This window comes from Oratosquilla oratoria, chromosome 42 (assembly GCF_046742065.1).
Source record: "Oratosquilla oratoria isolate Oo_2021 chromosome 42, ASM4674206v1, whole genome shotgun sequence".
In the NCBI taxonomy this organism is placed as follows: Eukaryota; Metazoa; Arthropoda; class Malacostraca; order Stomatopoda; family Squillidae; genus Oratosquilla; species Oratosquilla oratoria.
The window spans coordinates 29,552,860-29,576,036 of record NC_134818.1 but is presented as its reverse complement, the minus strand read 5'-3'; the positions used below and the strand labels follow the sequence as shown (position 1 = coordinate 29,576,036).

Sequence of the window (23,177 nt, the reverse complement as noted above, 5' to 3'; positions counted from 1 at the left end):
GAAAGAGAACGAAAATAAAAAAAACATCACCTAAAAAAATGAAAAAAAAAGTATATCCTGCAAAGTGCAAGACTGGAAATGACTGAAGAGCAGTTTCCAGGATGAAGTACTGGGAGCCACTCGCGAACTTGTATGTCCGCGCGTGACCTCGAGGTCAACTGAAAGTCCCTGGAGAGGATCCAGAGGCTTCCAGGACCAAAGCCCAGGAACCTCCGAGCCAAAGGATTCACCCCGCATTTGACGTCCACCCACATTCTCTCTCAAGGGACACAGAGAGAGAGAGAGAGAGAGAAAGGGGGAGGAGCAGAAAACGCAAGAGAATACCAAGAAGAAAATAAAGACATAGAGGAGCCTCCCGTGAGTTTGGTCGTTTCTGTAGAGGATCCAGAGACCCCAAGGACTGCTACCTCCAAGACCAAAGATCGGCGAGCCTCAAAGTCCAAATTCCACCATTCCATTAAAACATAAAAAAAAAGAAATCACAAATCTCAAAGGAAGTGATGTAAAGAATATGATGGATGGAAGAGATACCAGTGTTGCATTAAAGAAGGAAAATACATTTTGACTGTGATCGAAACAGAACCAGGGACTGCTGAAAAACACATGAGGAACAGAAGTGAACAAACTGATGCAGAAAACAAAATAAACCATATGGGCAAAGATAAAAAAAGAAATGAGAAAAGAACAACGAGGGATCAAATAAGCAAAGAGTCACCCAAATACAAGGAACAAAAATAATCATATCATCTGCACAGAAACGTCCTTCCTGACACACTTCACTGAGACAGAAGATGGAACAAGTACCTTCAGAGACCTTACGAACAGTGACATCGAGGAAGGAGATTATCACTAGACAGACCAGCTACCACACGACCTGTGCATAGTACAAGAAGTAGAACTTGGACCTGATAAGTGGCCTAGAACCGATCAGAGAACGAGTGAGGTTCTGAAAGAAGATGGAAAAATTATTTCCGATGATCTGCACGAACTACTCCATACTATGAGTACATAAAAAAGAAACCACCATTCCATTCCCACGAGGTGGGAAGTGAGAAACCCGTGGTAGGGCAAAGCCCTGTCAGTTGCTGCAACCCGCTGGGATTTTTAGGCCGATGTTTGGGTCGCCTCCCCGCCTGGCCAGGGCTGTTGGGAGCCAACACACGAAGCCCACAGCTTGTACCGGGAATCGAACTCACGGCTGCCTGCTCATGAATTCGACACGGTATCCGTTGGTCTGGTGCGCGGTCCTACCAATCAATTTTTTTTTTTTTTTTTTTACCACAAATAGAAAACTTAGTTTGCTACCCAACTATAAGGTCTCAGCGCCTTAGCGAGAAGTTAAGTTAGAGAAAACGAAGTGATTTATTACAAAATGTAAGACTCCTGGCGGCCCCAGTGGTGATCAAATTCGGAGAAAAGACGAAAGGAAAACTGAAAGACTTCAACGCAGGGAAACACTCGGCAACATGACACTCGTCAGTGTGACTGTCATTCTGACTTTGGTGTCAAAAAATTGATAAATTTTATTTTCATCCTTGAAGCATTCTAAAATAATCGAAATATGGAAAAAAAAGGATACATAAATAGAAAGGTGATAAGGAGCTTACGCTAGGAGGCGCTGATTAGCTGCAGCCGAAGCCGTCACGAAGCCCTATACGCTAGGACTCTTGGGGTAGGTAACAACTAGTCACTGCTGGGAATGGGAGAGGAATATAAGCATCAAACCCACAACTAAGCAAATGCGAGACGAGCACGCTTCCGATTACGCCATCAGTGATTGATAACTCTTTCTTCTCTGCCTCAGGAATAGGACAGCGCTCCGCGGAACTCTTCAGGTAGACCTCTCTATTGGGGATCTCCGAAACTGAGAAATCTCCAATATTGGTAACAAAGAAATAGAAAAACGAGATGATTGCGAATACTAAGAGAACTTTCTTGTACTCTGGTGTAATGGCGCTTTTCCTCTGAATATGCGAAACTTAACCATTTCGAAGCTTCTCAGTAAAATAGAACTATATTTACATTGAGCAGCAGCTATTCAGAGGGTTTTGTAATTCTGGTGACAGACGATTTTATTCATTAGAAGGTCAGACTACATGGTCTTGGCAGATTCTAAGTTGAATAGGATCGTCTGACGACAAGAGGCTGAAGATCCAAGAAGCTTACTAGGCTAGAGTGCCGAAATTGAACTTATTGAGAATAATGGGAAGAAGTTCCTGATATGTATATTATCATACTTAAGGCACCGTGTAGCGTCAGGGAAGCAATATACTTAAATGAAATGTGTGTGTACTACCATATGACCAAAATAGATGACGATTGTTTTAGGTGGTTCGAAGATGATCCTCAAATGTGTCTAGCCCAATAATGTGAATTCATACAACTCCGTTCCTTTTGGTCAATCTATATATCTGAAGGACAAACGAGAAAAAAAAAACTCTCAACCTACTTGAATGTGCTAACCACACCAGAATCAGCTGTGCTTATTCCTACTCTGTCGGTCTTTTAGTGACAAGGTGATCTATAATCGCATCTTGAAAAGTTCCTCTCCATTCTCCTCTATCCTGTGCCCGTACTTCCAGCCACTTGTCTGAATCCCTTCTCTACTACCGATTACACTTCTCTATACGGATCATTAGTGTTCATTAGTGTGGATCTTAAATTGGTCAGCCAGAAGGATACACGAAATATCCAGATATCTTGGCTATTGGACATTAAATCTAAAGACAAACGTTGGACTCGGAAGAACTGGCAAGTGAGACTATGTCTAACTGCCAGAGAAACAAGTATCAATACGATATATCAACCACAAGCAGATCCGCACAAAATCATCTACTCCTCTTTCCTAATGGAGTAATATGTTAAAGTTGTAGGCAAAGATGATAACTGCGTTCAACATGTATGCACAGCACTTCTTAGCTTCAGTAAGGAAGGAATGCAACTTTTCACTACCAGCCAATTCCTCGCGCAGGTCACCTAGATCCAACAAGCTACCAATTTCCGAAAAAAAGATATATGTACGCCCTCATTCCGTATATCTATCATTGTGATTACTCGTTATATAAGTTCAGCTAATTGTTTTGATGTTTTATCGCACACGTATTGGGCATCTGGGATCACTTGTAACGATATCATGTTTTTTCCTATGGGGGCGTGACTTAGACAATCGTTTGTTAATCAGCTCTTATACGATTCACTTTAGATTTCTTTTTTGCAAATCATGTTATAAGCTAATTAATATTGACATACATTAGTGATAAGATAACTAAAGAATGGTCGTGGGAGTTATGGGGCTGAGATCAAGGAGTATATATGGGCTTTCGTTCGACTTTGGGTGTCACACAATTCGCTCCGGGTCACCAGTGAGTGGACGAGCAGTTTCACAGCACCCTCAGCTTCACCTTCTCGTTGTTGAACCCCTTCTTCCCACCTCACCATGGCCACCCAGGTGCGCATGAACTACCACGAGGACTGCGAGGCCTCCATCAACAAGCAGATCAACATGGAGCTCTACGCAAGCTATGTCTACATGTCCATGGTATGGAAAAAGATAAAGTTTTACATTTTTTCTTTCTACTGTGCCAAGAGTTGCCACGTGGAATTCTAATGAACACAGCCTCACTTTGCGATATGCCATACTTCTTTTCAAAATCATCTGTTATGTTCCTTCTGCTACAACTCTAGGTTGCTCTGGAACTCAGTTGACTCGATCGATAACTTATGGGGATCTGGAAACTTGAAATATGACCATATGGAATAGAGGAACATTTTACAATGTTTCCAGTATAAATCAAAGAAATTTGCTGTTCCTCCATAACACTTTCTCTTGGCATTTATTTTTCCTTATAATTTTGTTCATCTGAATGGAACTACCCACGGAGCGAAAGTATTACACTCACCTGTAAACCTCTATGATCCCTTTTCCTACCGCCAGGCGGTGATATTCAGCTGAGGGAAATCGTTTCCACAGCCAAGGGGACAGAGCTCATTTTTCGTCCACATCGTTCAGCCTTTATATATTCTCCCCCATTTATTATTAATTATATAGATTTATTGTTATTTACTATTTACCTGTTTGTTATCTAACTATACCTATGTATTTATATATGTATTCTATTTATTATTTATATTATTATAGTTTTTATTTACTAATTCATTTATCATTATTATGTTTTTTTTTTTTTTTTTTTTTTTTTGCATCCGACCTAGACATGGACCAAAAGGTCTCCTCTCGGCATGCTCCATCTTTGTAATCCTTTGTAATCCCATAACTGCACTCGACACTTTACTGAAGTCGCCCCTGTGTTAAAGGGTTACTACTTCGACCGCGACGACGTGGCTCTTCCCGGTCTGGCCTCCCTCTGCAAGACCATGTCTAAGGAGGAACGCGATCATGCCGAGATGTTCATGGAGGTGGGTCTTATTGACACAGCTCTCCTCTAGAAGAATTAGAAAATGTATGCACGCTTTATCACGCTGCAACTTGTCCAATGTAGGGTTAGTAATGAGTCACAGGACACAGTTTCATAAACCTTCCATAAAAAAGTGTTATCACCTCGACAAAGAGCTGTATTGTGTGAACGTCTCATTCCAGTACCAGAACAAGCGAGGAGGCCGTATCGTTCTTCAGCCTGTTGAGGCGCCCAGTCAGCAGGAGTGGGGAAGTGCCCTCGATGCTCTTCAGTCCGCTCTCGAACTGGAGAAACAAGTCAGCAAAGTGAGTTCGGCCGAAGGCTTGGCGGTCCGAGTTACGACGTTTCTCTTTGCAATGACATAAACTCCCAACCTTTGCACTTCAGTGTCATAATGTCGTCCCTTTCCTTTGGCTTTGAGGTCCTCACTCTCAATATGAATATCGTTTATTTCCAGAGCCTACTGGACATGCACCTCGAGGCTGGAAGTAAGAACGACTCTCACCTGAGCAAGTTCCTGGAGGACAACTACCTCGAGGAGCAGGTCGACTCCATCAAGAAGTTGGCAGACATGATCACCCGTCTCAAGCGGGCTGGACCCACAGATCTGGGAGAGTACATGTTCGACAAGAACCTCTAAAAGACCCTCAGGAGGTCTAAGAACCCTCTGCACCTGATACAACCTGCGTGACCTGGTGTGTCGACATCAGGTGGCATACCTCCTCTCATTTCCTAGTTATTTCATTCCCACGTCTTTCTGCCTTTTGCTCTGCTTAAACCAGCTCTTTACTACCTACATATTCCCAAATAAAAATTTGCAAAAAGAAAATAATGTTTTTGATTTATCTTTTATTTTGATGCCACGGGTATGATGCTGACGGTTGATTTACCTCTTGAACTAGGAAAAATGTGTATATCCTCCCAGATGAAATGCACTATGAAAATTGCAAAAGATTTTGATGGAAATAAACTAATTGAAATGTTGTTTTATTTCATAATTTCATCTACAATGAGATTCAGGTCATATCATATTGTCATTCGAGTCCACGGCAGTCTAGAAAATACCTTATCTTCCAGGAATCATCACAGTTACATGTGCACCAGGGTGCCTGCTGAACATGATAAAAGCGAGAAGGTATGAAACTGCAGAAGAATATTACTCGTGCCAGTCCAACAGCAGTTATTTGATCCGGCACTTTCGGCTCCGAAATAATGTTCCTTATTCATAAATGATAAAGTTAATAACGCATTTCTGAGGCATGTGTCGTGTATGAAGTTATACCGTTTGCTATAGGGATGGGTAGCATCTCATGTCACCAGTCTTCATGACATGAGCAACTAAAGATTCGATTCACTAAAGCATTATTTCCAACTTAGGTTCAGATCTTGCTGATGGTATAGATTTGTAGTGCAACTGTTTATGGAAGCTGGTCGTCCTCGTTGGTTTCCAGCTTGCCCGAGAGGAATAGAGGTGAGAAAAAGAAGTCTAAGGTCACCAAGTCCTTTCTTCTTCACTGCTATCCATGATATGCTGGCTATATATGGTTAAGTCATTGGTCCCTAATCAAATGTTTATTAATCAAACGGGAGTACTGTTCCATATGAACACATTTTTCCAGTGTTAGAATAAGCAAGGGGGCTGCCAGTCAACAGGCGTGGCGAAAATGGCCTTGACGATATGTAGGCTGCAATCGAACTGAGGAAACTATTGGGTCGTGTCAGTTATGTTCAGAGCTTAGAACCTAGTTATTGGATTCACTTTTGTAAAGAAGCTTTGTAACTTTGTCTTTCATTGTCGTGATTTCCACATTTGAAAAAAAGGTATCTTGGTTGGGAAGTTGGCGTTTATGTTTTAGTTGTCAACCTCTAATTCATATCTTGTGTTACTACTTCTTTCCAGAGCAGACTGGACAAGCACCTTTTGGCTGCGAATGAAAGTGAGCTAGTCCAGCCTGTCAAGAAGCTGTTAGACACTAGAAACAGAGTTGCTTCTTGTTTTTCTTTACAGCTTTAGGGCTGGCATATCGTCATGTATCCATGTGCTGGTCGAGCGGTTTGGTGCATCGCTGCACAGGCAAACGTCAGGAGTGGAAGCTTTTTAAGGCAGAGCGAATTCGTGGTACGGGCATACTACATTTAATTTCCTGATTCAAAAAGTCTTCTCTGCATGGAACCATCATCCTAGCCCCCCTTTTGCGTGTTAGTATAGTTTGCAGTTGACTAGTGATGTGATACAGTCATTAATGTGAAAAGCCTCACTAATTCTTTCGTCTTCATTTTTCCATTCAGACGCATCAAGAAGAATGCAGTTATTTTTCACCCATTAGAAAGAGGAAATTAGTTATCATTAACAAACCAAGCCGAGCAAATGAAAATAAAAGGAAGACTCTGTTAGCAGAATTTTATTGAAGAGCATTTTATATGAAAGAAACCCTTAAGTTTTTGAAAGGCAGAGAGATTTTCATTTTGAAGTAGAGTTGTCACAGGTGGGAGAGTGCGTCCTGTTATGCGCCACCACCCCACGCCTCATGAGGTGCGAAAGTGCAGGTTCCCTGGGCATCTTTGAATCCTCCCAGTTCTCTATCGACGTGATACACTCTAAGATCATCACCGCTACGCTTGAGACGCGTGGATATGATTTTCAGCCTCGTAGTGACCTCAATCGTTGTCTCGATTAAATGATCCTCTATGAACTTTCTCAGCTGAGGATCTCCATTCTTGCCCGAATATCTTTGATGCATATCCAGCTGTGACTGAAAAAAGTAGGATCGTAGTTACAGGAAATCTCGCATCCAAAAAACACGAACGATTGAACACACAACCCATGTTAACATTTGACGATCCAAAAACTAATTAGAATGAAGTACACAGATTATGAATTCCTGCCAGCACGAACGAGAATCTATAGTCACGGTCAGTATTCAAAAGCCAACTCACTCTATAAACATCTTCTTCGAGGGAGAGAGCTATTTCAAAAACTTCCACACCATCACGCCAAGGCGATGGTCTAAGACCACCTATTTCTTCGAATTTGACGTCTCCTCCTCGCCTACTCACGAACTGAAAATGAGATATTCATCCAGTAGCCTTCTTACAAGCTAATGAACTGTCAATATAATCGAGAATTACTGTACACTGAATTGGGGACCATGGATTTCATGATGCAACCCACAAATGATACTCAACACTATTTCTCTCTCTCTCTCTCTCTCTCTCTCTCTCTCTCTCTCTCTCTCTCTCTCTCTCTCTCTCTCTCTCTCTCTCTCTCTCTCTCTCTCTCTCTCTCTCTCTCTCTCTCTCTCTTTCTCTCTCTCTCTCTTTCAAAAACTTAGTCAACTCGGACAAACCTCAATGAACCTCTCGGCATCGTTGTACCTCTCCTTGGACATCTTCTTGAAGAAACTTGAAAAGCCGCACAGAGCTACTTCAGGACGGCAGAAGTAGTATCCCTGTAAGAGAAGTTCGACTTCAATATGTATAGAGCGGTGTGTGTTTGGTGGGCAGGGTCACGAGTATTCCGAAGAGTGAAAGGAATCTGTTATCTAGTGATCGTTATCAAAAAATAGAGTACTTGGCCATTGCAAGATGATTCCATGTGGCTCTCAAAGAACGAGACTTCGACGCTGTAACCTTGATACAGTATAAGAAAACGAGAGCTCGACTCACCATGGCCAGGTATAAGTAGCTGACGTTCATCAAGAAGTTGATATTTTCGTTGATGACTTCCGCATCATGGAATGGTTTACTATACAAATCAGAAACTACCATGGCGACGTTATGAGAGATGTAACAGGGTGTAACGAGAAGAGTGAACTGAAGGGGCTTCCAGTCTCCTTGCTCAAGGTGGTCAAGAGCCAATCTTGTTATTGTCACACGTAGAATGGAAGGCACATTTATATACATCCCGGTCTCTCATCTCCTCGCCTACACTCATTCTTTATCTTATCGAGAAAATACGTGACCAAATACTTGAAATGATTTTAAGATTTGTTTTTCTTTGGGAATTCCATGGAGTCAAGCATCTCGAAGGAAGACACGGAATTTCCAAAAGATTTCCTTCGCTCACCACAGTTGTGACAACCAGATGATTTGTAGTGTTGTGTGGTCGACACCCAATGCCATAAAACACAAAAATATCTCTTTAAGAAAAAATAATCTCGGGGATAATCATGTATAAAATATGCCTGGTTTTTAAGTGTCTCTATATCATTTTACCATAGTTCTGCTAGTATTCTTATGATTTTTGAAAACTAGTAGTTAAAGGTCGGGACAGTACGTTTGATAACCCAGCTGTTAGGTTTGTCTTTATATTAGCTTTGCCAATGGATACTGTGCAATGACATTGGCCCACACCGTCCAATGTTAATGCGAGTGTTGAAAAATGTAGGAAAGAAGATAACCGAGTATTAGTGGCGTTAAAAGACACTAGTTCCTCTTAGCACCAATCAGATGTAATAGAGAGGTCGGAAGTCAAGTGGTCTTCTGCGATATATCTCGAATGATGAGAGGATAGATTCTGAGCACAATGACCCGTGACAACTATTAAAAATACGCAAATATATGTTTCGTCAGCGTTGCGTTAATTCATTTTTGTTAACAAAAACCACCATGACTACAAGAAAGCTATTATATACAGAAATGCGTCAAGTACTCAACAAGGAAAATAAAGGCCACAAATAAAAAAAAGGCTCGGCCGGCAACAGACGCTGTTATAGATCCCACTGGTGTACAGCGTGTCTGGTCAAGGGCGACCCTGTTGACCTTAAACCTTTTGATACTGTGCCATTATCATTTATTGAATAATGTGACCACATGCTCACAGCAGCTTGGGGGTACTACGATAAGCCATGGCGCATTTTCTTTATCAATTGACTGATAAATTGACGATAATTGCAAGGGGTCATGTTTGGGGCCACAGGAGTGGTAAGCTGATAATTATAGCTGGGAAACCGAATCCCCAGGGTGACCGGCCACGATCCTCTGATCTTCCCAGGAATCTGGTCAAGTCTACTTAGGTGAAAAAGTGGCTATAATTCAGGTGAAGCATATATATACATATATATATATATATATATATATATATATATATATATACATATATATATATATATATATACATATAAATGTATATATATATATATACATATATATGTATATATATATATGTATATATATATACATATATATTATATATATACATGTATAAATATATATATATATATTACATATATATATATATGTATATACATATATATATATATATTATATATATATACATATATATATATTATACATATATATATATGTATATATATATATGTATATATATACATATACATATATATATATATATACATATGTATATATATATACATATGTATATATACATATATAGATATATGTATATATATATATGTATATATATACAGACAGCATTCCACCCGGACCGAGTCGGCTGAGCCGTAAGCCCCGTATATTAGGCCTCCGCTTAGCCATCTTCTCCACTTACCACTAGCCCTCCAAGAATAGTACATCGCCTCTACAGCAAATGAAGTCCTCTCACCCTGAAGAAGCCTCTTAGTGAGGTGAAAAAACTCCGAGTTTTTGCTGTCGTTGTCAGCTGTTACACTTTTAATAGTATTTATTGGCATTCTCCAGCGCTTTTCCTTTTCCGTTCATCATGGATGATTTCGTTCATAAGTTGAATGAAGTTGATAGGAAGTCCTTCCTTAAACTCAAGAAAATACAACTTAAAATAGTTAAATCTATTAGCGTGGTTGATTTAAACCAAAATTGTCTCCGTGAGAACCTGCGCCCTAGAAAAAAAGAAAAAAAGAAGAAAAAATACATATATACATATATATATAAATATATATATATACTGTATATATGTATATCTATATATATATACATATATATATATATACTGTATATTTATATATATATATGTATATATATATATATATACGTATATATGTATGGATGTATATATGTGTATACATATGTATATCATATATATATACATATATATATATATATATATCTGTATATACATATATATATGTATATATATATATATATATATATATATATATATATATATATATATATATATTTATATATATATATATTACATCCTATCGTGATCTTTTGTCCTCCACTGTCATTACATCCCATCGTGACATTTTGTCCTTTGGCATTACATCCTAACGTAACATTTCGTCCTCTACCGACATTATATACTAAAATTATATTTTGTCCTATACTGACATATTGTTCTACATTAATGCTATACTCTACTCTGTTTTCCCAAGTACACTCTATTTCCCCTTCCCTTTGGGCTTCTACCCCAAAAAAGGAACTAGTTCATTACAAACTCACACAATGAGGTTTGTAAGAACATCTTTGCCTCTGCGGGTAAGGTGGATCCCATCAGAGGCGTAAAGGTCATGACGCCTGGAAAAGAGATACCAAGGATCAAGAAAGTGGTATCCCAATTGTGTGCACAACTGCGATATCCTATCATTGATCCCTATGGCTCTACCGTTCCAACACGAGCCTGCGTAGATCATCGGGAGGATCCCACAGACTACGTGACGGCTCCCACGTTCCTTCATCTCCTGAAGGAGGACCCTGTAATTCCGAACAAGTTCCTCTGATCTCACCCTACCTACATCGTTACTTCCCGTATGGACAATCGTAACCGTGTTCGTCCGTCCTTGCTCCCTGATGGACTGGGTACAATCGGCGATCCCACGGCCCGGTTGACCATACAAGCTTGCAACGTCATTTAGTCTTCCGCTGGAGGATGTCGTCATAGCCTCGCACCATAGAGTCCCCCACCACCAAGAACTCCTGATTTTCAGCCACTTCATCCTCCAGCAGAGCAAAACGATTGGCTAGAGCCAGCAGTTGCTCCACAGGGCACACGCCTATCGAACGCGGGCACGACAAACGGGACCTCGCGGAGCGCCACTCGCTCACGGCAGTGACAGAAGGGGAAGAAGTGGAACGCTCTTTAGGTTGTGGGGAGGGTTCACTCTTCTCACAGAGCGCACTCCTGAGAAGACGAATTTCCTCCTCACACATCCTGAGACGGTCCTACAGGTTCACACAACCTTCACAAGCTATTTTGCTCCTCCTTTAGTAATACAAACGGCAAAGAGAAAATACAAATCAACAAAAGAAACCAAAATGGTCTCCAATAATCTAAAAACAGGAAGCTTATTCTGCTTACATTATACTATTTCTCCTACCTTTGGAGTACAGTAACAGAATACTGTTTTGAATTTAAATAAAACACTACACTTTATCTTATATCTGTAACTGTATATACGCACACACACACACACACACACACACACACACACACACACACACACACACACACACACACACACACACACACACACACACTCACACACACACACACACTCACACACACACACACACACACACACACACACACACACACACACACACACACACACAGAGACACACACACACACACACACACACACACACACACACACACACACACACACACACACACACACACACACACACACACACACACACATATATATATATATATATATATTATATATATATATATATATGTGTGTGTGTGTGTGTGTGTGTGTGTGTGTGTGTGTGTGTGTGTGTATGTGTGTGTGTGTGCGTGTGTGTGTGTGTGTGTTCGTGTATGTGTGTATCTACGTATGTATTGTATATATGTATGTATTAGGGCATGTCATAGGATGGCGAAAAAAAAAAATGATTTTGAAAAATTGGCCCATGGAATAAATGATGTAGTGTTGTCAGAATCATGTGATATCTTCAAATTTGAAAATACAATAACCGGTTTTACTACTTCGATCCTATGTTGCTGCACACCATAGAGGACATGTTTTTCTTGCTTCTGTCCCTACTCATCACCTCCCTGGTGACCACCTGAGCTCGGCAGTAGCCTTCCTTCCTCTGTTGGCTATAAACGGGACTGCTGGCCTCGCTCACTTGCTGCACCCAAGGCCGTATACTCTGGGTCTGTGAGGGGCCAGGCAGGGACATGCATGGGGTTGTCCAGGAAATCTCTGACTTGAACATTAGTGAGGCTGCAGGTGAGAGGGGGCTCACTGTCAGCCTGGATGTTATCCAGATCTATCAGATCAATGAGGTTCTTGGCATCAAATTGATTTCAGGAGTCTTCCTGGCCCTGAAGGAATCGTCGCGAACTGATTCGTCATGCCCAGATTCTCTCATAAGTCTCATAACCAAGATCTTCTCGACTGCCACTCTTCTCTCCTCCTCGTCCTTACTGCAGAGCATTGTCTACAGAACTGCCTCGGGATGAGCATATCAGGAAGAATTCCTCACAATGTGCTCCACAATCTGAACAACCTTCCTTGGCTGACTCCTCAGGAGTTCAAGCTGGAAGAGAACATGTCTTGGACCTTCAGAGAACGATGGCTTGACCTTGGTGTTGAACCAGTTTGGCAAGTAGACACCCACGATGAACTGGACAATAAGCCTCAGGTTGTGAAGCTGGTGCCCCTTTAGTTTATGATGAGTGACTCAAATTCTGCAGAACATGAGAGCCGTTGTGAGCCACCTATAATGTGAAACTGGACCTATCTGCAGGTAAACAAGTCTATCAGGCATGACCCCAGTCGTGATGGCACTGCCAATCATGTAACCATAGTACTGGTCAGTACTCAGGTCGTCAATCACAGTCTGTCCAAGCTCATCGAGTGGAGGGCCAACTGTAATTCTTTCAAATCTCGGATTTATTTCTAACTCAGTGGCAGAGTCCAGCATCTTGACAGGAGGACCAGACCATCTGTTGTTTGAAAGAGTCTTCCCATCCAGCTGTGGATCAGATGTCTGAGTGGCAACTCGTTGGTGTGGAAGCCACAAACAATCCAGACCAGCTTCCTCCTAATCTTCCGCTCTATCCACTGTATGGGCCCCTACCTTGCCACTCTGTGTTTGTGTTGGTGTTGTCACCTCCAATGGCCTTCAGGGTCTGGTCTATGTTCCTCTCTTTGAGGCAGTTCACAATGTTATCTGCTACTATCTCAGCTGGTTTCTTGATGTCATATTTCTCTATAGTGAAATGCCACAAATATTTCCCTCCTGGCTCAATGCAGCAGATGTCATGCTCCTCCTTCACCATAGCAGGCAACAACTTGGCAGAATCTCCAAATTTCATGAACTCTTTATCCCTTCAAAACACAGACAATTGATTCCATTTTTTATTATCCTCTTATCAAACTCCTCTTCTAGATTACTGACACTGACAAGTTTTTCCTGAGCTCTCCTTACTTTAATATGATCTATCACCAGGTGAACCTCATCAAGCGTTATCAAACCACCGTCAATCCAGGCAGCTGTTGCTATCTCTGCAGTTTCTGTGAGACCAGTGTGATGTCGCATGCTGGCCAGAGCTTTGTTCGAGATATCTTTCCTATTTCGAATCTTATGCTTGGGGCGTTTGGAATCCTTATTTTCTGGGTTAGGGACAAAGTCATCGTTCTCCTGGTCAGCATTCGAATCAGCCATGGGGAAGTCTTTAAACTCTGATTCAGCTTGACCCCAATCATCGGTCTTCGGTCTTCTCAGCCTGGGCCTTCTCAAGTCTCTTTCCCTCTGCAACTCTTCTCCTCTTCTGTCTCTCTGTGGCATCCTCCTATCTCTTGGACTCCAGAATATCCAGGCTAGAAATCATGAGAGATATGCTGCCAGTTTTCTCTCTCTGAGCTTTGACAAATGCCAGTTTGATCACAGGAATCTTCAGTTCACCCTTGCAAGTACAGGAGATGTGGGCCTCAAATTCACAGTCACGGTCACATCCAAACTCAGGACAGAGAACTACTGGGTACTTGCAAGTAATGATGTCAAATAACTGGTCCCGTTTTTTGGCAAAGCCGTCCTTAAGTGCAAGCTTTCCTCTCCCAAGAGAGATATAATTTGTATTTTCCCAACTGGTTAGCAGTCTCTCATTAACTTTCTTTTGACTTGTTATGACTGGAGGCTTAAACTGAGCGTTAGCCAGGGTGTACTGTGCCAAGACAGTATTGTTTATATCACTGGCAATGTCTTTATTTGTCAAAATTCTTTGGTTCTTTTCGCTGGTTTGCCTGATTAAAACACGGTCTCTCAAAATATCTCTAAATGTAGGCAACTCCGATTTCAGGAAGTCTCTCCTAGACCCAAGGTAGTGCAATGTAGTTCAGTTCGAAGCTTTAAGAATCATTTAGATAAACACCTAAGCAAGATGCTGTAATGATTATAATTTATTTGATATTATTTGTTTTTGTTTTGTTATCATTTTTCTGTGATTCTCATTTATCATTAGTTATATGTCAATTGATTAATATTTACTTTTTACCTGTTTGTTTATTATCTAACTATACCTATGCATTTGTTTATGTATTCTATTTGCTATTTACATTATTATAATTTTTATTTACCAATTTATTCTTATTATGACTTTTTTCGCATCCGACCTAGCTATGGACCAAAAGGTCTCCTGTCGGCATGCTACGCCTTTGTAATCCTTTGTTTTTTGTGACTGAGATGGTTGGATTTCTGGTTTCTCGTCCTGGCAGCAGTAGTCATCGTGATTATTATCACCCTATAAATGCTTCAAAATCTGCAACAGAAAAAATTGTTAATTGCTTGTTAAAGGATAAAGTCAGAAAGCAAGGTTCACTGTTTAATTGTAATGCAGGTGTGCGTTAGATTTTCGAAAAATTTCACACTAAAAGTTACCTAGCAAAAGGTTAAAGAATATTGAAACCAAAATTATCTTTTGTTTATATACACTAAAATCTACAAAAAAAGTGATGGCATTTGTTTTACCTGGCCTCCACTCATATGACACACCTTGATATGTATGTATGTATGTATATATATATATATATATATATATATATATATATATATATATGTATATATTTATATGCAAATATATATATATATATATATATATATATGTATATATATAGACAGTATACAAATTTATGCATAATTGAAAAAAGGTGTAACGACTTAACCTAACGCAGCAGGTTTTTATCAATGTAGCCCTTACACTTGTCGTGATTCACCTATCTGTAAATATACTTTGTGCAAATAATATTCCCTTTCAACAATTATCATGTATATTCTATCTTTTCTAGACAAGTCCATGATAATCACGTAAACAATTTTCCCTATCACCAAAGTCTTTCGTTTGATTTATTCTTATTCATTCACATTTTTATCAAAATTTCCAGTAAATTTCTGTACGCATACTACGATCAATAAGCCCGTAAGAGGAAAGGGGAGATTGGAAATGGGTAAAGGAGTTTTGTTATTCCTATGTCTTCACTTTTGTTGTGATTCCCCAAGCACTATCTACAACTGATTAAGCGACCCACAGCTCTGAACCCAAAAGCCCAGTTTCCGGCTTGTTTGAGGGTTCTACAAGCTTAACTAGAGTGCCGACTAAGCGGCCCAGAGAGCTAGCCCTCATAGTCTGGTTTTCAACTTGCTAGGAAAATCACAACAAAGAACAGTCAGCCCGTCCGCCTCCTCTCCCCCTCTTCCTCTCCCACCCCTTCCTACCCTCGTTCCACCTCCCTCTACTGACTGTTTGGGAGGTGCAATGTGTTACGTATGTCCATATAGATATGAATATTTCTATGCACTATTTATATCTATAGCTATGCATTTGTTTCATAAAATGTGAACTCGATAAATGTATACAGGATAGGCTTTTTTGTAACATAGGATATATCTAATGCAGTCACTGAAATACTTGAAGTAGGTCTGCGTTGATGAACAAAGGTATTATAGTAGGAGTAACAAACTAGTGTATTGTTTACAGTACTCGAGGTAGTCGGGTGGGTGCAATTTGGATGTTCTTTGTTCACTGGCGGGGCTGGGTGCATACATCTGGTAGGTGGGTGTTTACATTATGTCCTTGTTGGGTGAGGTAGAGGTGTACAAACTTAATTACAATATTCAACATTCTAGGACGCTGTCTTGGATAGGTATAGTTCATCTCTTTATAGAGCATCTTTTCCAGTGTACATTGTCAACAATATCGTCTCCAATTCCAATTCCAATTCCATTTTCAATAAATGAAACTAGCAAGTCGTCCAGATTCCAAATATATGATTATTGGAAAAAGTACAACGGCGAGCCACAAAATTGATTCCAAGTATAAAAAAAAAATAAAATCTAGAGAGATTGGGACAAATTATGGGAAAGGTGGAGGTGGAGTATGTTCCTGACCTAAGTTTATTCCTCTGAAGAAGCTATTGTAACCGGTCAGGAATAAACTCGATATTCACATAAAGACCCGTGTTTCCCCCTCCACCTTTCCCATAAAAAACAAATCATACGAAAATCAACTAAAACATATGAATCTGTTTTCCCAAAGCGTAGACTCAGAAATGACTTGATACAGGTCTTTAAGATTCTAAAGGGAATTGACAACATCAAAAGTGACAACATTTTCACACTGTATGAGAATCCGACAAGAAATAATAGTCTCAAACTGTCAGGAAATAGATTTAATTTGGAAGTGGGTAGAAACAACTTTGCCAACCGTGTAGTTAATGAATGGAATAAACTTCCTGCAGAGGCAGTGCAATGTAGTTCATTTCGAAGCTTTAAGATTCGTTTAGATAAACACCTAACCAAGATGCTGTAATGCCAGTCATTTATATTATATTATTTGTTTATTTGTTTGTTATAATTTGCCTGTTTGTTTATTATTTGCTTGATTTTCATTTATTATGATTTATCTGTAAATTTATTATTATTTACTATTTACCTGTTTGTACCTATGCATTTATTTTACTTATTATTTTTTATATTACTATAATTTTTATTCGTTTATTTATTTATTTATCATTCTTACCATAATTTTTTTTCGCATCCGACCTAGTTATGGACCAAAAGGTCTCCTGTCGGCATGCTCCGCCTTTGTAATCCTTTGCAATCGTTTTATGGAGAGTAGATAGCAGCGTATGGTCACCAACATGTACTTCATAACATTGTATATATTGAGGGTTTTTTCTGTAACCTGTTTTCCTTCTTCAAAGGTTGTGAGAATATGCACCTAGAACAATGAAATGAAAAGGATCTTTATGTGAGAATAATCAGGACGTATAACCTTCATTAGAATAGTATTTCAAAATTAACTTGTACAAGTTGTTGATGTAGATCGTCACAGCATCAGAGGATCACATCCAAGAGTCGTGGACTTTTTTTTATTTTCCGTAAGATTCCCCACGACACTGATATTCTTTCGGGCCAAAGGTGATGAAAGGTCAAAAGAAAAATGTCAAATATATTTAGAGGTTTATTGAAGAGGAATTATTTCAACAAATGGAAAAGGTGAGAGAGAGGTTGACTACGAGAGAGTCAAGCGAAGAAGTGAATAGGGCTGCCATCAGTGGGTGCCCCACCAGGCCTTGAGGAGGAGGCCATGCTCTTGGTCGCCTTGAGGACTTAGAGGTTTCTGTCGAAGATGTACTCTCCCAAATCGGCAGGTCCAGCTCTCTTGAGACGGGTGATCATGTCAGCGAGCTTCTTGATGGTCGACACTTGATGCTCGAGGAAATGGTCTTCCAGGAACTTGGTCAGGTGAGGATCGTTCTTGGCTCCAGCTTGACGGTTCATGCCCAGGAGGGTCTGCAAGTAAACAGAGGTCCTTGTTTTAGCAGAAGTTCTCGGGGGGGGGGGGGTATTCTTTCGCAACAACTTCGAAAATGTGTGAGGCAAAGGTGATGTATTTATCCTTAATAGAAACAAAAAAACTCGGCGACTTTCGTTGGCCACGCTACTCACCTCATTGACTTGTTTCTCCAGGTTGAGACTAGTCTGCAGGGCTTCCAGGGTATTTCCCCATTCCTGTTGACTCGGAGCTTCCAGAGCCTTAAGGACAACGCGCCCTCCACGCTTGTTTTGGTACTGAAACAAGTTACAGTAAATCAGCACAATATTCTCAATTCCCAATTAATGGAAGGTTAAACCCACAATCATTTGATAACAATATCAGAAGAAATTCCATTTATCAAGTCATGTTGGACTCACCTCCATGAACTTCTCGGCATGTTCGTGTTCCTCCTTAGACATCTTCTTGAAGAAAGAGGCCAAGCCGGGGAGAGCCACATCGTCACGGTCGAAATAGTAACCCTGTAACACAAGGCAGTTATCAGTGTTTGTCAAGAATAGAAGCGATAGTAAACTACAATTCGGTTAGTAGACTACATGTTTGCATTTTGTTGATGATGGAGAAAATGAGGAGGGTGGAGAGTGAAAATACATTGAAAAGTTTCTAGGAAATAGTTTGTGAATTTAAAAGAGTGATACGGTAAAGTGCATCTTTCGTTCAAATTCTTTGAAACCGCATTTTTCACATCTTTTTCCTCTTTAGAATGTCATAGACTATTGTTGTTTGTGACGTGCAGCTTAAAAGAATAATTTTCGGGAAAATCTAATCGACGAAATGAAGTAGCATATCTCAAGCTAAGGTGGGATTTTTTTTATGATTCTAGCTATAAACCTCAAAGAATAACTAAAAATATTCTTACAATTAACCGTAAGAACGAGTCGTCATTTTAGATATATGTACGAATATCCAGTCTTAGAAAAGGTTTTAGTACCTTGACTATCTTACCAGACTGGGATATTTTCCCTCCCACATCCTACCTAAGACTTCCATTTGAATAACTAGACTATGATCTCACTTGTAGACATCTAGACTTTTCTAAGAACATTTCAGCACTATATCTAAAATTCTTATAGGTTGACAATCTCTAGTTTATCATTCATTTTTGCTATATATGAGGGAAAGATGATTTGATATTTGGAGATTTGAGAAATGAAATATTGTAACGGAAGTCGTTTTTACTCGAACGAAATCTCAACTGTCGGCGATAATGAAACAATTGGAAGTCAGCGTGATAACCACCTTTAGGAATCTAAAAATGTGTTACAGCAATACAATAAAAATGCGAGCATTATTTTCTTAAAAAAAAAAAAAAACAGTCAGTGTTACTAATCACGATTAAATTAGGCGGGGGAATCAAGCGAATGACTGGTAGATTCTGGAATCGATACTTCAGGCGTTATAAGCAGAAGAAACCTCGAGAGGAAAGAATGCAACTGATAGACGTCTCTTGAAGGATTCCTCGGGATTAAGCGACCATATTGGGGGAAGATCTTTTCCCGGGGACCTGTTTGTTACTTAACAAGGCGTGTCTTCACGCCGGCGGCAGTGGAAGGACACAAAGGAAACTTCATAAGGAGGTTGATACATACTCTTCCCCCACTCGTCTTACCATGGACAAGTAGACATAGCTGGTATGAAGTTCCATGTTGATCTGCTTGTTGATGGATGCCTCGCAATCCTCGCAGAAGTTCATGCGGACCTGGGTGGCCATGGTGAGGGTTCTGGCGGAGGTGGGAAGAGATGCAACAAAGAAAGTGAAGCTGAGGTTGTTGTCAAACTGCTCGTCCACTCACTGGTGACCCGGAGCGAATTCTGGAGCTGCAGGATAATGCAGGTTGTATATATACCCCATGGATTTCTTGTCCTCCTACTGAACCGCAGGGTCTTTGAATCTCTTATCGCCCAAGATAAGAAGAACGCGATTCACTCTGACTAGACACAAAGTTGGGTTTTAAGTGCTTTTGGTATCAAAAATACAAAAAAAAAAAAAAAAAAAAAAAAAAAAAAAAAAACTGGAGTGGCCTCCAAACAGATGACTAATAGTGACGCCCCTCAGTTGTACTTTTTTGTTTAGTGTTGTTTACTAGCGCTTCCATCCCTACGGAATCTCGCGTCCTCGGCGAGGACACGTGCTGCTTGTAGCGGTGACCTGCATACGATTGATTAATTACCTGATTTATTTTTTTGTTGATTTATCTATTTCTATTTAGAGGTTACAACGTCTAGAATGAATACACGGGTGGTGGAGAGTGGAAGGGAGTGGAAGTGGGAGGGAGTGGAAGTGGGAGGGAGTGGAAGTGGGAGGGAGTGGCAGTGGGAGGGAGTGGAAATGGAAGGGGGTGGAAGTGGGAGGTGAATAGTCTTTTTTTTTTTTTTTTTTTTTTTTTTTTAGGACGTTGAAGTTTGTGTTCTTTTGGCATTTTTGAAAGCTTTTTTCAACCTGAGTGCCCACCGTTCCTAAGTTTAAATGGTTTAGCACTCCACCACATATTGCAACTACTAAAGTGGCTCATCATTACAGGGATGAAATAATTTAGTATTCTAGCAATTACAAACCAATCTAGTTCAGTGTCTAAAAATAAAACATCATGGGCTGTTATGGTAAATAAAAGAAGAAGAAAACGAAGAAAAAGAAGAAACAAAAGAAGAAGAAACAGAAGAAAAAAAAAAAAAGAAGAGGAAGAAGAAAATTCAGACCTACATAGTTACGTGTTGAAAATTGTTTGCATGTAAACCCATCGATGTGATGTGTATAAATTTTTTGTGATGCTGTTGTGCCAATGTTTTGTCAAATTCCATCTACAGCAGTCTAAAAAGATCAAAGGAAGGACCAAACCAGAAAGCACAATTAAGAAATTAGATTATTTACAATTTCGTAAGACTACTGTGAACAAGGGGATTAGTCGAATAGCCTAACCTAACCTAACATAATCTAACCTAACTTAACCTTACCTTATCTTACCTTACCTAATATAACATAACATAACATAACATAACATGACATAACATAACATAACATAACATAACATAACATAACATAACATAACATAAGATAACATAACATAACATAACATAACATAACATAAGATAACATAATTTGACAAAGAAATTTATTTTTAAGACTTCAAGTGACTGAGATTGTTGAAAGAGTTGGACTAAAAACCTAAGTCATTCGGCCGACGAATGTTTGGACTGCCTGCGGGGAAAATACGTAATCTGTCCTTCAGTAATCTGTTTTGAATTTTATCTTATCATGAGGCCAACAAAGAGCTTATCTGAAGTCTTTATTAGTTTCGACGTTCAGTCATGCTTTAGTTGTCTTTTTTTTATCCGAAGTCATGTGGTGCGTGCCAAAATGCAAGTATGTTCCGATTCTGTCTTCATCGAGAGTATGAAAAAAACATTCAAAATAGTAAGAAAGAATATGAAAAAGAAGTTATGTGTTTTGTGTTACTCCCGCTGTAGGCAATTTGTTTCTTACTTTATTAAGATTGGCTAACATCAAACGACATTGTCTTTTATTTTGTTTTGTTTTTGTTTTTCACGAATGAGCCACCAATCTTCAACTTAGAGCAAAACTTACAAATATCCATCTACACCCCATAAGTTACAATTTTTATTCCAGTCGACTCCAAACGTTAATGAATAGGCCAACACTTATCCCATCGACTTGAATTTCAGAGTAACTCTTCGAGTTGGTATTTATTCATTTATTTATTGTATTTTTTCTTTCCACTGTCTTTTATGTTACCCTAGGGATTTGTAAAAAATCACTTTTTATCCAGTAAACATTTATTTAAACACCAGACACTTGTTTTGTCTTGAAGTAAATAAAAAAGAGAACTACTTTTCGTTTGTATGTACAATACGGTAGATAATGTCTTGCGTCCGCTTTCAGTACAGCAAACATAAAAAATATTTTTCTGTTTTTCTAAAAAAAATTTCTTACAAAGAGTGTTGGGTTATTTTGTAGATCTTGGAGTCTGTTATACAGTAGTATATGTATACATAAGTCGTAGCTTGTTTGTATATTGTATTCTTTGCAGTCTAAGATTTTTTTAATCTCTATAAATGGGCTCCTCATTGTTTCACTCTGAGTATTTACTGTATAAAGGGAAACAAAGGGAAGCAATTTGAAAGTACGCTCCCTAAACCAGGTATGGGCAACCTTTGGAAGGGACTTGGCAACAGTGATTATTAGTAAATTAATATCAATTCATGTGCACTGTTTTACTGTAGTAGAGATACCAGTAAATGTTAGTTCCTCGGCGATTTGGTTATTGTTTGATCCCTTATTGTCCCAAACTGTTTATTAGAAGCAGTAATGTTATCTTTCGATGCTGTAACAAGTTTACAAAAACCAGTTGACGTGCCAGGGTCATGTCCCATGTTTGGCACGCGTGCCAAAGGTTGCCGATCCCTGCGGCTTAAACTCTCAGTATTGTTGTTCAATCAATAAATAATATTGTTGTTGATATTGACCGTGGAAAGGTTGGTTTAGTGAGAGGTTTATGCCTCTTGTGTTGGGTTTACTGGTTTAAAGTTAATCTTAACAGGTTTAAGGCCTGAATCCCGTGTCGCAACTTACTTCTATATTATTAACATATCAGTGTTATCAACATGTTTAAACTCAACTTTGACTATTGGCGCGTATTTCACAGCAAGCACCGGTTTAAACCGGTCAAGGTGTAGGACACGTTTGTTTGGTTGTAGATGCTACAGTCGTTTGTTGTTGTTGCTGTTGTTGTTATTGTTGTTGTTCTTGTTTTTGTTGTCGTTGTTGTTGTTGTTTTGGACTATGTTACCAACGCTTCATCAAATTTCACCCTAAACATGAACTCTCGTAGAAGAAGGAAATTATGTACGACCAACATTTGGTCAGTTTTAATATTTTACCTACTTGGCTTAAGTTTTATATTATATTGATGTGAAAATGTGTGAAAAAATGGACACGTTTATATACATCTGAGAGTTGTTTTCAATAAATGTTATGGTGATGTTAACTATTTCGAAAGAGCGAGACGTTGTATTGTAGA

General features: G+C 39.4%; 3 protein-coding genes across 4 annotated transcripts; 1 reads left to right on the top strand and 2 right to left on the bottom strand.

Moving 5' to 3' along the window:
• The first annotated feature begins 3,332 nt into the window (after window positions 1-3,332).
• Window positions 3,333-7,008, top strand: LOC143021696 (ferritin-like). Its single transcript, XM_076179327.1, has 4 exons — window positions 3,333-3,538; window positions 4,312-4,413; window positions 4,595-4,717; window positions 4,870-7,008. Exons 1-4 carry the CDS (start codon window positions 3,437-3,439, stop codon window positions 5,050-5,052), a joined length of 510 nt encoding a protein of 169 aa, XP_076035442.1. The 5' UTR covers window positions 3,333-3,436; the 3' UTR covers window positions 5,053-7,008.
• Window positions 6,800-8,330, bottom strand: LOC143021695 (soma ferritin-like). Of its 2 annotated transcripts, XM_076179325.1 has the most exons (4): window positions 8,079-8,330; window positions 7,760-7,861; window positions 7,350-7,472; window positions 6,800-7,165 (listed from the first exon to the last, which is right to left on the bottom strand). In XM_076179325.1, exons 1-4 carry the CDS (start codon window positions 8,313-8,315, stop codon window positions 6,917-6,919), a joined length of 711 nt encoding a protein of 236 aa, XP_076035440.1. In that variant the 5' UTR covers window positions 8,316-8,330; the 3' UTR covers window positions 6,800-6,916. The 2 variants fall into 2 exon arrangements, with proteins under 2 accessions (XP_076035440.1, XP_076035441.1); XM_076179326.1 differs by lacking the exon at window positions 7,350-7,472.
• Window positions 8,331-17,753: 9,423 nt separating this feature from the next.
• LOC143021693 (ferritin-like) lies at window positions 17,754-20,001 on the bottom strand. Its single transcript, XM_076179323.1, has 4 exons — window positions 19,751-20,001; window positions 18,501-18,602; window positions 18,255-18,377; window positions 17,754-18,098 (listed from the first exon to the last, which is right to left on the bottom strand). The coding sequence occupies exons 1-4, from the start codon at window positions 19,850-19,852 to the stop codon at window positions 17,916-17,918; spliced, it is 510 nt and encodes a 169-aa protein (XP_076035438.1). The 5' UTR covers window positions 19,853-20,001; the 3' UTR covers window positions 17,754-17,915.
• Between the last annotated feature and the right edge of the window lie 3,176 nt (window positions 20,002-23,177).